Source organism: Microcaecilia unicolor, chromosome 7 (assembly GCF_901765095.1).
Source record: "Microcaecilia unicolor chromosome 7, aMicUni1.1, whole genome shotgun sequence".
NCBI lineage: Eukaryota > Metazoa > Chordata > Amphibia > Gymnophiona > Siphonopidae > Microcaecilia > Microcaecilia unicolor.
In genome coordinates, this window is record NC_044037.1 from 94,773,043 (window position 1) to 94,789,069 (window position 16,027).

Here is a 16,027-nt window from a genome sequence, read left to right on the forward strand (position 1 = left end):
TATAAATATGTTTAAAAGCAGTGGTCCCAACATAGACCTCTGGGGAATCCCACTATCTTCCCTTCTCCATTGAGAATACTGACCATTTAACCCTACTCACAGATTTCTGTCTTTTAACCAGTTTTCCATCCACAATGGAACACTATCTCATATCCCATGACTTTCCAATTTCCTCTGGAGTCTTTCATGAAATACTTTGTCAAATGCCTTTTGAAAATCCAGATATACAATATCAACTGGCTCACTTTTATCCACATATTCGTTCACCCTTTCAAAGAAATGTAGTAGATTGGTGAGAAAAGATTTCCCTTCATTAATCCATGCTTTTGAATATGCTCTGTAATTTTGTTCTTTATAATAGTTTCTACCATTTTGCCTGGCAACGACGTCAGGCTCACCGATCTATAATTTCCTGGATTACCTCTGGAACCTTTTCTAAAGATTGGTGTTACATTGGCCACCCTCCAAGCTCTGAGCACTCCTGAAGCTGACTTCCTGCCAACTGTAGGTTTCTGCTGGGTAAAGTCTCTTCCTGAAGACTATCCTTAGGCCTCAGCTTCTCCAACTTATCTGGTCCTTCACTGGATGCTTCACTTGAGCCCTTCCTTCAGCTCAGAGTTCTTCGCTTTCCCAGGCCCTAAGCAGCTTAGTTCTTCTACCTCCTGCTCATATTTTCTCTCTCTTTGTTATGTACAATGGTGGGGGTTCTTCTTAAAATCTCTGTTCAACTCCTCCCCTGTCCTTGGGCTTTTCATCATCAACATGTGGACTTCACTGGTTTTCATGCTTCTTTGTTGTTGTTTTCTTCTTCTGCTTTTTTTTTCCTTTCTTCTTTTGTCAGTTCTTCTTGCAGCACTATAAGGCCCTCTAGAATCTTTTTTTCCTTATTGTTGTAGAGGGTGTTGGAAAAACTTTTCTCCCTTTTTCTGGTTTCTTTCAAGGCTCTTATTGGCTGATTGATTTTCTTTTTCTGGGACACAGACATAGCCTTATACCTTGTGGATCTTCCTGCCCCTATGTCTGCTGCTATGGCTGCAGTTTACCCTCCTCTGAGTAAAAGAAGATTTCTTTTTTAACCTTTTCAATTGTTTATAAAAGATCAGAGTACACACACATTTACACTTTCTTTGGATCAGGTGTACGTTGTGCAAGAATATTTCCGCATTTCTAGTGGTCAAAGTAGGAGCCTATGATATAAATGCAGAGCTGCCAAGTTACCCATTCCAGGAGGGAAACTTTTTGGCCAGTCCTAGTTTTAAACTTTCATCCTAAAACAGTGTAGTATTTGTAGACCATGATTCTATCCTTTGAAATCAGTGCTGCAGATCCCATAATGCACCAGGATGAGGTTGTCAGAAATACAGGACCAGCCCAAAATTCTCCCTCCTTGAATGAGTAACTTGGCAGCTCTGTAAATACATATGGGCACCTATCAGGCTTATTTTCGAAAGTGATCGCCGGCCATTTCCCCGACATATAGGTGGCCCCTTTCACCCATAAGGGCTATGGTAATGGTGTAGAGTTGTGGGGAGTGGGTTTTGGGGGGATTTGGGGGGCTCAGCACATAAGGGAAGGAAGCTATTCACCTGGGACCAATTTTTGAAGTCCATTGCAGTGATCCCTAGGGTGCCCAGTTGGTGTCCTGGCATGTCAGGGTGAACAGTGCACTACATATGCTGGCTCCTCCCACGGCCAAATGCCTTGGATTTCGCCGGGTTTGAGATCGCCGACAGTTTTTTCCATTATCGCTGAAAAACAAGAGCTGCCATCTCAACCCCAGCTAAATCCAAGGCATTTGGCCGGGCTAAACCGTATTATCGAAAAATATATGGCTGGCCATCTTTTTCGATAATACGGTTCCGACCAGCTGTTGCGCCGCTGCTAAAATAGATCGCCGGTGAACTTTTTCGCCAGCGACGTTCGATTATGCCCCTCCACGTCATACTTGCCAAGTCTCCCACTTTGGTGGATAATCTCCCACACTCCCGCTGATATCCACTGCCACTGCTTGGCTCTTGAACAGCTGCAGCCGCAGCAAAAGAAGAAAAACAAGCATGGGGCCACAGCAGCCTTCAGGCATATGCTGTTGGCTCTGCCTGACCTCTACCCACGGAATGGGAAATTGACATCAGCAGGGGCAAAGGATAGCAGGGCCGACAGCGCATGCTTGAAGACTGCTGTGGCCCCATGCTTGTTTTTCTTCTTTTGCCGGCGCTGCTGCTGCAACATTGGGAGGGAGAGAGGAAATATGGGGTACTGGCTAGAAAGGGTAGGGGAACGGGGAAAGGGTGTGCAGTGGGAGGCAGGAGGTAATAAATGGAGAGAACAGAGGGGATAACAAGAAAGAAGAGTGAGGATGCGGAAGGGTACAGAGAGAGAGAGAGAGAAAGATGAGGAGAGAAAGAGGGGACATGGAAAAGGGCAGGGGAGAGACAAGCTGCTAGGGAGAAGGAACGGGAGTAAGGGGAGACCCTGGCTTGTCAGAGAGAGAAAGAGGAGAAATCCTGGATGAAAAGAGGGAGAGAAAGAGGAAAAATGGAGGGGCAGAATGAGGGAAGATGCTGGATAGAAGAGGGGTACAGAGGGAGAAAGAACAGATTGGAAAGATGGGGAGAGAAAGAGGGGACATGGAAAAGGGCAGGAGAGAGAGAGAGAGAGAGAGAGAGAAGCTGCTGGGGAGAAGCATGGAGAGAAACTGGGGGGAGACTCTAGCTGGTCAGATGGAGAAATGCTAGAAGAAAGGAGGGAGAGAGAGGGCAAATGCGGGAAGGAGGAGGCAGAAAGAGGGAATATGCTGGATGGAAGGATAGGTAGAGAAAGAGGAAAGACACTAGAAGGATGTGGAGAGAGAGAAGAAATGCTGAATGGAAAAGTTTAGAGAGAGAGAGAGAACTGTCTAGAAGGAAGGGGAGATGGAGACAATGGATGGAAGGATTGGGAGAGAGTAATTGGTGGTAGGATGGTGAGAGAAAGAGAGATGACACTGGATGGAAGGGTAGGAAAGAAAAGAAAAGAAAGAGAAAAGGTGCTGGATGAAGGATAGGGAGAGAACGAGGAGACGCTGGATGGAAAGGGGCAGAGGATAGAGTTAGTGAAAAAGTGGAGAATAAGAGGAAGGGGCATGGGGAGAACAAAAGTGAGGAAAAAAATGAAAAGCCATAGGTAGATGAAGTAAAAGAGGGAAATTTAAAAAATAGTAAGAATGAATTTAATCTGGACAGAGAGAGAGGCAGAAAAATAAATTGAAGAAAACAAAGACAAAGGAGAGAAAATTGTCAAATGGACAGGAAACCCTGGCAACAGAGTTAAGAGAAGACAATGGAAAGCAGAATCAAGAGACTGTGACCAACACAACTAGAAAAAATAAATGGTCAGACAACAAAGACACAGAAAATATTTTTATTTTTAATTTAGTATAAAGTAATGTGGTAGCTGTGTTAATAAATGTTAACAAATGCAAATAAAGCACAAAATAGAAAATAAGGTGATACCTTCAATGATTTTAAAACATTTTTGATTAGCCTTCAGAGACCAACACTTCCTTCCTCAGGTCAGGAGAGGATAAAATAACAGTATTATACTGTCCTGACCTGATCTGAGGCGGAGGGTTTTGCCTCTGAAAGCTAATTAAAAAAGGTTTTAGGCTACTAAATAAAATATTTTCTGAAATGGCCATGGGATAAAGGTGTGCCAGATGTGGAGCCATGTAAAGTATGGTGGAGCCAAGGCAGAATGGGGCAGGGCTGTGGGCATGCACTATAATCTCCCTTTCAAAAATTGGGACCCCTTGGCAAATCTGCTATCTTATCATTATAAATATGTAATAAGCATCCTCTTTGACATTTCATATAGGCACCCTTCTATGAAATTACCACCCATACCTTTTTTATCAACGTTGAAATGTTGCAACCTAATGTTGTGTGCAGCATTTTATTAATTCTGGAAGATAAATAATTCTCCTGGTTGTTTTCTCTAAAGTTTCTTTCAGTTCCTTATTTCTCAAACTGTAAATCAAGGGGTTGAGTAGTGGAATTACAGTTATATACACTACAGTAATTAGTTTGTTAAGATCCATGGAGTAAGCAGACTTGGGTCTCATGTACACACCTAAACAGGTCCCATAAAATAATAGAACGACTGTGAGGTGAGAGGAACAAGTAGAAAATGCCTTTTGTCTACCCTTAGCAGAGTGGATTTTTAATATTGCAGAAATAATGTACACATATGATATAATTGTTAATATGAGTGGGGGGAAACCTAAAAGTAGACCTTCAATATAATTCACAGTTTCAATGGCATAGGTCCCTGAACAAGACAGAGTCATCAATGCTGCCATATCACAGAAGAAATGATTAATTTCATTGGAGCTACAGAAAGATGACTGTGATATTAAAGTAACATGAGGAAGTGGATTTAGAAATGAAACTGTCCATGAAACAATAACTAGAATAATGCAGACTTTCTTGTTCATAATAATGGTGTAATGCAAGGGTTTACAGATTGCAACATAGCGATCATAAGCCATGGCGGTAAGAAGGTAGCACTCAACATCTGTGCAGGCATTGAACATGTACATCTGGATCATACACTGCATGAAAGAGATGGTCTTATTCTGTGCTATGAGCACTGCTAATAATTTAGGCACTGTGACAGTCACATAACAGATTTCGAGGAAGGACAAGTTGCAGAGGAAGAAGAACATGGGACTATGCAGATGGGAATCAGAGCACACTGTGGATATAATAAGAAGGTTTCCTGACAAGCACATCAGATAAATAATCAAAAACACAAGGAAAAGGAGGGGCTGCATCTCAGGCAACTCATAGAATCCCAGAATAATGAATTCTGTAACCTTGGTGCAATTCATCTTTTCTATTTCTCCAATTCTGATAGCTGTTGGAATAAGAAAGGCAAAACAGAAAATTAAAACTAATTTATCTAAAGGCTTGACATTATAGCAGGACATCTATGAAGCAAGTCCAAAAAGTTGCCTAGTTAAAGTCTCTTTGATAAAAACGATGTAGACACCAATGTGCCTTTATTAAATAGACTCTCATATTCAGTCACAATAATGCACAAACACCAATACCCAAATTTAAACCTACTCCAAAGAAAATGCAAATGTGTGTGTGTGCTCTGTGGTGGTCATTCTATTAAGTGGGTACTAACATTTACATCCTGATTATGCATACAAATGATTAGAATAAAGACATATATTCATATATGTGTACACATAAGTGTTTAAACCCCAAAATGCTGCCTAAATGATTCTGTAAATATGCAATTACCTTACATACTGTCCCACTAATATTCAAAGCTATTTAGTTGGCCAGAAATGGTCACTGACTGGTTAAATATGGTATCCCATACCATATGTAATGAGTTTATCTTGTCGGGCAGACTGGATGGACTTTATCTGCTGTCATCTACTATGCTACTATGAAAATAGTGTTTCAGCACCTAACCACAAAAATTCAGTATGAGATAACCAGTTATCTCCGCTGAATATTCGCAGTCAGCACTGAAATTTTAACAGGCTATATTACACGATAACTGGCAATATTCAGCACTGACCAACTAAGTTTAGTGTGCAAATCGGACTGCATAAATAGCAATCCTATCTTTTCCTGCTATTGACTTAATCAGCCAGTGCTGAATGTTCACGTTAGCCAGTTAAGTTAGCGCAGGACGAAAAATGAATATTCAATACCGATCACTAGAAATGGCCCGACATTGAATATCTGGGGTCAGCGCCAACCGTTGCAGTAAATGGAGGAGCTGTGCCCTGCACCTCTCCTGCATTTACTGCACAGAGTAGACACTATTTTACATGCTCGCTCTATGGGGCACTGTACAGTTAACACAAAAATTACCATGCAGTAAGTGAAAGGCTGTGCAGTAAGTGCAGAAGGTGTGCCCTGCATCTCTCCTGCATTTACTACACAGGGTGGACATTTATATCATAACATTGCTTTACATGCACCCGCTCTATCTGTCACAACATGTAACGCAGTGGGGACCCAATCTGAAAATATATAAATAAGCATTTAAAAGCAGCAGTGGTGCACTCAACCCTCCCAACACATTCACTCATCCCCAATCTAGTCTCTTCTGTAACCTCAGTTCTCCCTCCCTCCCTCTTCCACAGCATCAGTTCTTCCTCCTGTACCCTTTCTCAAAACCAGCTCTCCCTCCACACCATTCCCTAGCATCAGTTTTCTCATTTGAACTCTTCCCTGAATTCAGCTGTCTCATCTGTACCCTGCCCTGACTTCAGGTCTGCCTCCCACACCCTTCCCCAACTCCACCTCTTCTTCCCACTCTCATGTCTCCAGCACTTGTTTCTGGGAAATTTTCAAAATGAAAATATACACTCAATATCTCTCTGGTGTAAATGGATGAAAATACCAATGAATTTTCCAGTACTGAATATCCAGGTTTATGTGGCCTGCTAACCTACGTCCAGTTAAGTGTCATATTCAGCACTTAACCACCTAACCATCTCATTTTCGAAAGTGATCGCCGACCATCTTCCGACACAAATCGGGAGATTGCCGGCAATCTCCTGAACCCAGTGAAATCGGTATATTCAAAAGCCGATTTTGGCTGGGTTCAACTGCTTTCCATCGCAAAGCCGGCGAAACATCAAGGGGGCATGTCAGTAGGGTAGTGAAGGCAGGATGGGGGCGTGCTCACGAGATGGCCGGCTTCGCCCGATAATGGAAAAAAAGCCAGGCTTAACGAGCATTTCGCCGGCTTTACTTGGTCCCTTTTTTCTCATGTCCATGCTTCAAAAAGGATTCCAACTGACCAAATGACCAATGGAGGGAATTGGGGATAACCTACCCTTACTCCCCCAGTGGTCACAAAACCCTCCCACTGAAAAAAAAAACAAAAAAAACACTTTTTTGCCAGCCTCTGTGCCAGCCTCAAATGTCATACCCAGCTCCCTATTAGCAGTATTCAAGTCCCTGGAACAGTTTTTAGTGGGTGCAGTGAACTTCAGACAGGTGGACCTAGGCCCATCCCCCCCCCCCACACCTGTTCCACTTGTGGTGGTAAATGGGAGCCCTCCAAAACCCACCCAAAACCCACTGTACCCACATGTAGGTGCCCCCTTCACCCCTTAGGGCTATGGTAATGGTGTAGAGTTGTGGGGAGTGGGTTTTGGGGGGATTTGGCGGGCTAAACAACAAAGGGAAGGGAACTATGCGCCTGGGAGCTATTTTTTTTTATTTTTTAATTTTTAGAAGTGCCTCCTAGGGTGCCCAGTTGGTGTCCTGGCATGTGAGGGGGGGCCAGTGCACTACAAATGCTGGTTCTTCCCATGACCAAATGCCTTGCATTTCGCCAGGTTTGAGATGGCCGGCATTATTTTCTAATATGGCCGAAAACCGATGCTGGCCATCTCAAACCTGGCGAGCTCTGACATTTGACACAAAAAATCAGGAATAACAAATCCACAAACCAAGTTAAACCTTAAACTCACTATATTAAACTTGGGTTCAAAATAATTTATCTTTTTTTATTTTTATGTAAATGGCTCTCCGTGGAGTGAGGAAGGGTTCCAGAGGTGATCCTACCCGGGGGATTTATGATGCCTGTAAATTGGTTTAAAAGAGTAGTATTTTTCCCTTTCTGATGAAGACTTTTGAAACTCGGCCAGAGTTAAAGGGAGCAGTTATTTTGATGGCAAGATTGGAATGGATGAATGATATGTGATTTTAATGAAGCACAAGCACGAGCACAATATACCCCAAGGGAAGTGAAATAATTATGTGAATATGGGTGAATATCGCATTGTGGGTTGGTTTATGTAAGATATGTGGGGGAAGTGAGATCAGGGTGTCATGAATTAACATTTACCTCCTGTAGGTTCAAACAAATGTTGAATTGTATGTTTTATTATCCATGTATTAGATGGTAATAAGGAAAGCACCATAATTTATGGGTGGAGGTTTGAGCTCAAGTCTAGCAATATTTAATGTGAGTAGTTTATGACCTATACATATGTATTATAAATTTACGCATACACCGGTGATTAAGATCTACTTGGGCTCAGCTGTATGTACATACACAAATATTAGGAGATGGAACATCATATGTGCAATGATGGTTCCATTGTGACACCACCACATATTCCTCTTGGGGATATAATGGGTGTAAACGGTATGGTCTGAGCACATTTAAAATAATTTAAAACACTTTATAGTATTTTTTTAAAGTGCATACATAAAAATAAAAAAAGATAAATTATTTTGAACCCAAGTTTAATATAGTGAGCTCTGACATTTGGCCAGGCCCAACCGTATTAGCGAAGAAAAAGATGGCCGGCCATCTTTTTCTAAAATACGGTTGGCTCCGTCCGCTTGTGGCGCCGGCTCCGCAGATGGCCGCTCATAGAGATGGCCGGTGCCGTTCGATTATGCCCCTCCACGTGAAACTGGATAAAGATAGGACTGAGTTTATGATTCCGATGTGACTGGTTAGCTTAGGTGTTTAAGGGAACCTTTTACTAATCTATGCTAGTAAATGGGCTTAATGCATCATAATGCTGGAATTTCCCATTTGCAAAGCCCATTTCTAGAAAGGCATAAGTATTGCTACACTGGGACAGACGAAAGGTCCATTAAGCCCATCATCCTGTTTCCAACAGTGACCAATCCAGGCCACAAATACCTGGCAAGATCTTGAAGTCAATTTAATAATGGTCCATGGACTTTTCCTTTAGGAAGCCGTCTAGACCTTTTTAAAACCACGCTAAGCTAACCGCTGTATATGCCTTCCTATGCTTGGCCTGTTACTAAGGGCTAGGCCTAAGGCCTGTACTGTCAGTTTGGTTCTCACATGTTAGCCTACTAACTCAGCATCTTGTGTAACAATCATTGCTTTCTCAGGAGCTGAGAACTAACACTTCATAACATTTGTTTGCAGCTGAGTATGTTTTTCATATAGGGTGGATGTAACCTTGTAAGTTGCTAGGAGACAGGCTGAGGACACAGTGTGAGTCTAACATTTCCAGAATGTTTTATTTGGGGAGATAGACAGAGAGATGACACAAGGGTATTGTTCTGGCTGTGTACGCACATCTGACACAGAACTCATAAGTAATTAACCAGTGACCACTGACTGGGCACGTGCAAACACATCAGGAGAGACTGATAGAATACATGACTAATCCATTTATGGTATAAGGCTACCTAATGGTTCTGGTTTATGGGAAATCACATGATTTCTGGAAAAACTTAACTTGTAACAGTATATATGTGATGTCCGGGGCAGTATTAGCTGAGCAGTCCCTTGTCTTTCAGGATGCGCATTACTGACTGACAACCTGCTCCAGGGAAGAGAACTATTGTTTGTATTTTTTGGCTCCGTGATAATAAAGGTAATTTACTGGCTGCGCCTAACAGAGTCTAAGTTCTCTTTCTTATTATTTTGTTCTCAGCCTATGAGGCTGTAGTGTTTTTCCCCTCGCTATCAGGGCTAGGAGAGGGGAAAAACACACCGCCTTTACCACATTCTCTGGCAACGAATTCCAGAGTTTAATTACACGTTGAGTGTAGAAACATTTTCTCCGATTCATATTAAATTTACTACTTTGTAGCTTCATTGCATGCCCCCTAATGGTTGTATTTTTGGAAAGAGTAAACAAACGATTCACGTCCATCTGTTCCACTCCACTCATTATTTTATAGACCTCTATCATATCTCCCCTCAGCCATCTTTTCTCCAAGCTGAAGAGCCCTAGCCGCTTCAGCCTTTTCTCATAGGGAAGTCATGCCATCCCCTTTATCATTTTCGTCGCCCTTCTCTGTATCTTTTCTAACTCCAATATATCTTTTTTGAGATGTAGTGACCACAACTGAAAATAATATTCGAGGTGCGGTTGCACCATGGACTGATACAAAGGCATTATAACGTCCTCACTTTTGTGAAAGAGCAAGCAGTATTTTGGAAAGAGAGAGAACTTCTGATATTACTCCTGTACCAGAAAAAAAAGAGAGCAAAATGAAAATTCCCATAGACATGGGAAACATTAAGAAACAAAAAATATTAGGCTGCACACCCCTAGTCCTTGCTTTAGAAGGGAAAAAGAAAAGCAGACTATTCCAGGTCCACAAGTTGCCGCCCCCATCTGAGGACAAGGTGAGCCAAAATAGGGGGGACTTATGGAATTGAGATTGGGGAGGAGAAGGGAAATCCATTTTATGTTTTATTGTGTATGTTTCATGTGTATCCATCTACAGTGGTGGAAATAAGTATTTGATCCCTTGCTGATTTTGTAAGTTTGCCCACTGACAAAGACATGAGCAGCCCATAATTGAAGGGTAGGTTATTGGTAACAGTGAGAGATAGCACATCACAAATTAAATCCGGAAAATCACATTGTGGAAAGTATATGAATTTATTTGCATTCTGCAGAGGGAAATAAGTATTTGATCCCCCACCAACCAGTAAGAGATCTGGCCCCTACAGACCAGGTAGATGCTCCAAATCAACTCGTTACCTGCATGACAGACAGCTGTCGGCAATGGTCACCTGTATGAAAGACACCTGTCCACAGACTCAGTGAATCAGTCAGACTCTAACCTCTACAAAATGGCCAAGAGCAAGGAGCTGTCTAAGGATGTCAGGGACAAGATCATACACCTGCACAAGGCTGGAATGGGCTACAAAACCATCAGTAAGACGCTGGGCGAGAAGGAGACAACTGTTGGTGCCATAGTAAGAAAATGGAAGAAGTACAAAATGACTGTCAATCGACAAAGATCTGGGGCTCCACGCAAAATCTCACCTCGTGGGGTATCCTTGATCATGAGGAAGGTTAGAAATCAGCCTACAACTACAAGGGGGGAACTTGTCAATGATCTCAAGGCAGCTGGGACCACTGTCACCACGAAAACCATTGGTAACACATTACGACATAACGGATTGCAATCCTGCAGTGCCCGCAAGGTCCCCCTGCTCCGGAAGGCACATGTGACGGCCCGTCTGAAGTTTGCCAGTGAACACCTGGATGATGCCGAGAGTGATTGGGAGAAGGTGCTGTGGTCAGATGAGACAAAAATTGAGCTCTTTGGCATGAACTCAACTCGCCGTGTTTGGAGGAAGAGAAATGCTGCCTATGACCCAAAGAACACCGTCCCCACTGTCAAGCATGGAGGTGGAAATGTTATGTTTTGGGGGTGTTTCTCTGCTAAGGGCACAGGACTACTTCACCGCATCAATGGGAGAATGGATGGGGCCATGTACCGTACAATTCTGAGTGACAACCTCCTTCCCTCCGCCAGGGCCTTAAAATGGGTCGTGGCTGGGTCTTCCAGCACGACAATGACCCAAAACATACAGCCAAGGCAACAAAGGAGTGGCTCAGGAAGAAGCACATTAGGGTCATGGAGTGGCCTAGCCAGTCACCAGACCTTAATCCCATTGAAAACTTATGGAGGGAGCTGAAGCTGCGAGTTGCCAAGCGACAGCCCAGAACTCTTAATGATTTAGAGATGATCTGCAAAGAGGAGTGGACCAAAATTCCTCCTGACATGTGTGCAAACCTCATCATCAACTACAGAAGACGTCTGACCGCTATGCTTGCCAACAAGGGTTTTGCCACCAAGTATTAGGTCTTGTTTGCCAGAGGGATTAAATACTTATTTCCCTCTGCAGAATGCAAATAAATTCATATACTTTCCACAATGTGATTTTCCGGATTTAATTTGTGATATGCTATCTCTCACTGTTACCAATAACCTACCCTTCAATTATGGGCTGCTCATGTCTTTGTCAGTGGGCAAACTTACAAAATCAGCAAGGGATCAAATACTTATTTCCACCACTGTAAAAGTATAGTGAGTGGGGAGGGCTAGGGGAAGAGAAAAATAAAAGACCAGTGATGCTGGGAATGGGCTAGTGCTCTGAAAGGTAGATGAATGGAAGAGAAACAATATCTTGCTTGAGAAAAGGTTGGGGCAGTGCAGAAAATGCATATAACACCCCCACCTGACAACCCGCTATGGAGTCCTTTTTGCTAAGCCACGCATGGATTTTTGCCATGCTTAGCATGTGGGTTTTCCACGCACTGTGACCACTTTTAGCGCATCAGTAAAATGGCCACATTTCTATATTTTTCATTAATGGCCACACATTAATTTCCCAATTAGCATATGGCCATTATTTCATTTTCTGCACAGGGCTACTGAAAAAAATTAACACGGGAGCCCTTACTGCCTCCTATTTAGGAGCTGCTTAGGACTTCTGTGTTATTCAGTTAGCATGCGCTAATGTCAGCACACTAGCTGAATAGCGCTTCCACACCCATTCTCCACCGCTAACACACCCCTCTAACAAAACAAACACCAGGTGGTTGGCACATGGGACCCTATTCCTAAGCCGCGTAAGCGCCTATATACGCCCAACTCACACCAATGATCCCTTTATGGTTACCTGCAGCGTAGAAATACTGTCTGTAATGTAATATAATGCAATTGTGGGATAAGGAAAGGGATAAGGAGGATAAACAAGTTAGAAATAAAATCTTGAACAGAGGAGAAAAATAAACAGTAATTGTCCAGGAGAGACCATATTTTATGGAAGGAAGTTAAATGACCTCTTTTGAAAGGTCTGCCTCCTCATATATGCACATAAAGTGTTCCATCATTCATGAGTGTTTGAAGGGATTTGTAGACCTTGGATACAGATTTAGGAGCTGGTAATAGATTTTGGCAAAATATTAAAAAGCTGAAGGAGGTGGATATATTTTGAAAGGACAAGGGGTATTGACTTTGAATTACCTGAGAGATTTGTTGCTAATAATTCAGTTTGGGGGTCTTTTACAAAGGCACGCTATCGTTTTTAGTGCAAACTAAAAATAAGCGTGCACTAAACATTAGAGACACCCATATATTCCTAAGGGCATTTCTAGCATTTAGCAAATGCTAATCTTTAGTGCGTGCTAAAAACACTAGCATGCCTTTGTAAAAGGACCCCTTGGTTAGGTTGGAAGCCAAAGTATTGACATATTCCCTGAAAAGAAACTGGATTACCATTTGAAATCAATTGAGGATAAGACCAATTATTATAAGTACATAAGTAATGCCATACTGGGAAAAGACCAAGGCTCCATCGAGCCCAGCATCCTGTCAACGACAGCAGCCAATCCAGGCCAAGGGCACCTGGCAAGCTTCCCAAACGTACAAACATTCTATACATGTTATTCCTGGAATTGTGGATTTTTCCCAAGTCCATGTAGTAGCGGTTTATGGACTTGTCCTTTAGGAAACCGTCCAACCCCTTTTTAAACTCTGCTAAGCTAACCGCCTTCACCACTTTTTCCAGCAACGAATTCCAGAGTTTAATTATACCTTGGGTGAAGAAAAATTTACTACACTGTAGTTTCATCGCATGCCCCCTAGTCCTAGTATTTTTGGAAAGCGTGAACAGACGCTTCACATCCACCTGTTCCACTCCACTCATTATTTTATATACCTCTATCATGTTTCCCCTCAGCCGTCTCTTCTCCAAGCTGAATAGCCCTAGCATCCTTAATATTTCTTCATAGGGAAGTCGTCCCATCCCCGCTATCATTTTAGTCGCCCTTCTCTGCACCTTTTCCAATTCTACTATATCTTTCTTGAGATGCGGCGACCAGAATTGAGCACAATACTCTAGGTGCGGTCACACCATGGAGCGATACAACGGCATTATAACATCCTCACACCTGTTTTCCATACCTTTCCTAATAATACCCAACATTCTATTCGCTTTCCTAGCTGCAGCAGCACACTGAGCAGAAGGTTTCAGTGTATTATTGACGACGACACCCAGATCCCTTTCTTGGTCCGTAACTCCTAATGTGGAACCTTCCATGACGTAGCTATAATTCGGGTTCTTTTTTCCCACATGCATCACCTTGCACTTGCTCACATTAAACGTCATCTGCCATTTAGCTGCCCAGTCTCCCAGTCTCGTAAGGTCCTCTTGTAATTTTTCACAATCCTGTCGCGATTTAACAACTCTGAATAACTTTGTGTCACCAGCAAATTTAATTACCTCGCTAGTTACTCCCATCTCTAAATCATTTATAAATATATTAAAAAGCAGCGGTCCTAGCACAGACCCCTGAGGAACCCCACTAACTACTCTTCTCCATTGTGAATACTGACCATTAGTAGAACACCATATTAGTAGAACACCATATTTTTCTAATCTAATAGGACAGTATACACTGAATAGAGGAATTATCAATACTTCCTTACCATTTATAATTTTAAAAGTCATTACCTTGTTGAGAGTGTGTGAAGTGAATTTCAGAACGCGTAAATCATTGAAACTGTGAAATTTGTTCAAAGATGGAAGGAGGCTCAATGGGACAGGATGAAATGTATACTTTCAAACATTACCTGTCTATAAACATTAGAATCATGATCAGATTGATATCAGTATTTAGCCCGAGAAATTTGGAATGCCTTATGGTAATTTTTAAATCGGGAGGGATTAAGTCCCTCAAATCTATGGGGTAATTTTAGTTTCTCCAACACTATACAGGGAGTAGAGGAACACTATATAAATTTAGAGATTAGCACATCAAGGGGCCCTTTTATAAAGGAACGTTAGGCTCTATAAGCATGCAGCGCATTCCCAAATGAGACTACCTCAAGGCTACCGCGCCCCCCCTAGTGGTAATTTCAGATTTGGCATGAGCCCGTAACACTCTAATGATTCATTTGTTTATTTCCTCACACAAATGACATTTTCAGTAGTAATCAGCAGTTGACAAATGCCGACTGGTCAATGCGGCTATAGCACATGAGCCTGTAATGCTAGATCAATGGGTGGCATTAAGGGCTTAGGCCAGTTTTAGATGTCTGCTAGTTTTACCACATGCCCTTTTCCATCCCATTAAAAAAGCCCTTTTTTGAAGATGCGGTAAAAACTGGCCTGGCACATTTCCAAAACAGGTGTCTACACTGCCACAGGCCACGTTTTACTGCGGCTTAGTAAAAGGACTCCATAGGTGTATATATCCTATATAATAATTCTCACCTCCAACGTTCTGAGGCTGCCTGGAACCGTGGAAAAGGAAAGTGGAGTAGATAAAAGTGATGTAATTCCTGAAGTGCCACTGATTGGCTGCTATGACATGCTGCAGAACATTCATTAGACAGGAGTGGAAGTGAACAAAGGAAGTCTATGGTAAGCATGGAAGCCCATTGGTTAATCTCTGATTCCACTCCCCAAAGCAGCCGTCATTCCTAAACACTCAAAAAAAAAAAAAAGGAAACTTAGGAGCTGCTTCTCATTGCCGTTTTTACAGCTGTTTCCACTGGACAAAAGGAGGGGGGAGACACACAGACCCTGCAACAGGGAAAAAAGGAGGAAGGGATGGAGGGGGGGACCCTGCAACTGGGAAAAAGGGAGGATGGGAGGAGGGGGACCCTGCAACTGGGAGGAAGGAAAAAAGGAAGGAAGGAAGGAAGGAAGGAAGGAAGGAAGGAAGGGAGGGAAAGGGGACACCCCTGCAAATGGGAGACATACCGGGGGGGGGGACGACCCTGGAACTGGGAGAGAGGGGGGACCCTGGCACATACTCTCATTCTCACACACGCACTCGCACCCAATCTCACTCTCTCTCTGTCACACACACTTGCACATTCACACTCTCTCAAACATACACACTCCGAGGAAAACCTTGCTAGCGCCCGTTTCTTTTTAAACAGAAACGGGCCTTTTTTACTAGTATTTTTATAAAATAGCCTACTTTGCCATTCAGACTAGGCGACCTGTAAAAACTTATTATCTAAGCATAGTTGAGCTTTTTGAAACTATATCCCTACTCCATTCTCCCTTCCACCCCACCCCCAAGATGTGAATACTGCTTACCAGCCTCTATGATAGCTTTCAATATTATGGACAGTTCTGACAGAGCAGTGAGCAGGTCCCTGCAGTAGTGTAGTGGTTGGTACAGTGCACTGTAGAGAAGGGGACCCAGGCCCACATCTCACTCTACCTGTCACACTTGTGGTGGAAA

The 16,027-nt window shown here is 42.7% G+C and overlaps 1 protein-coding gene across 1 annotated transcript in view; it reads right to left on the bottom strand.

Annotated features, from left to right (window-relative positions):
- Positions 1-3,910: 3,910 nt before the first annotated feature.
- LOC115475021 (olfactory receptor 1019-like) overlaps positions 3,911-16,027 on the bottom strand; it is a 40,770-nt gene continuing 28,653 nt past the window's right edge. The window contains exon 4 of the mRNA XM_030210760.1: positions 3,911-4,893. Within this exon, the coding sequence (XP_030066620.1) occupies positions 3,911-4,893 (983 nt within the window). The remainder of the gene's footprint in view (positions 4,894-16,027) is intronic.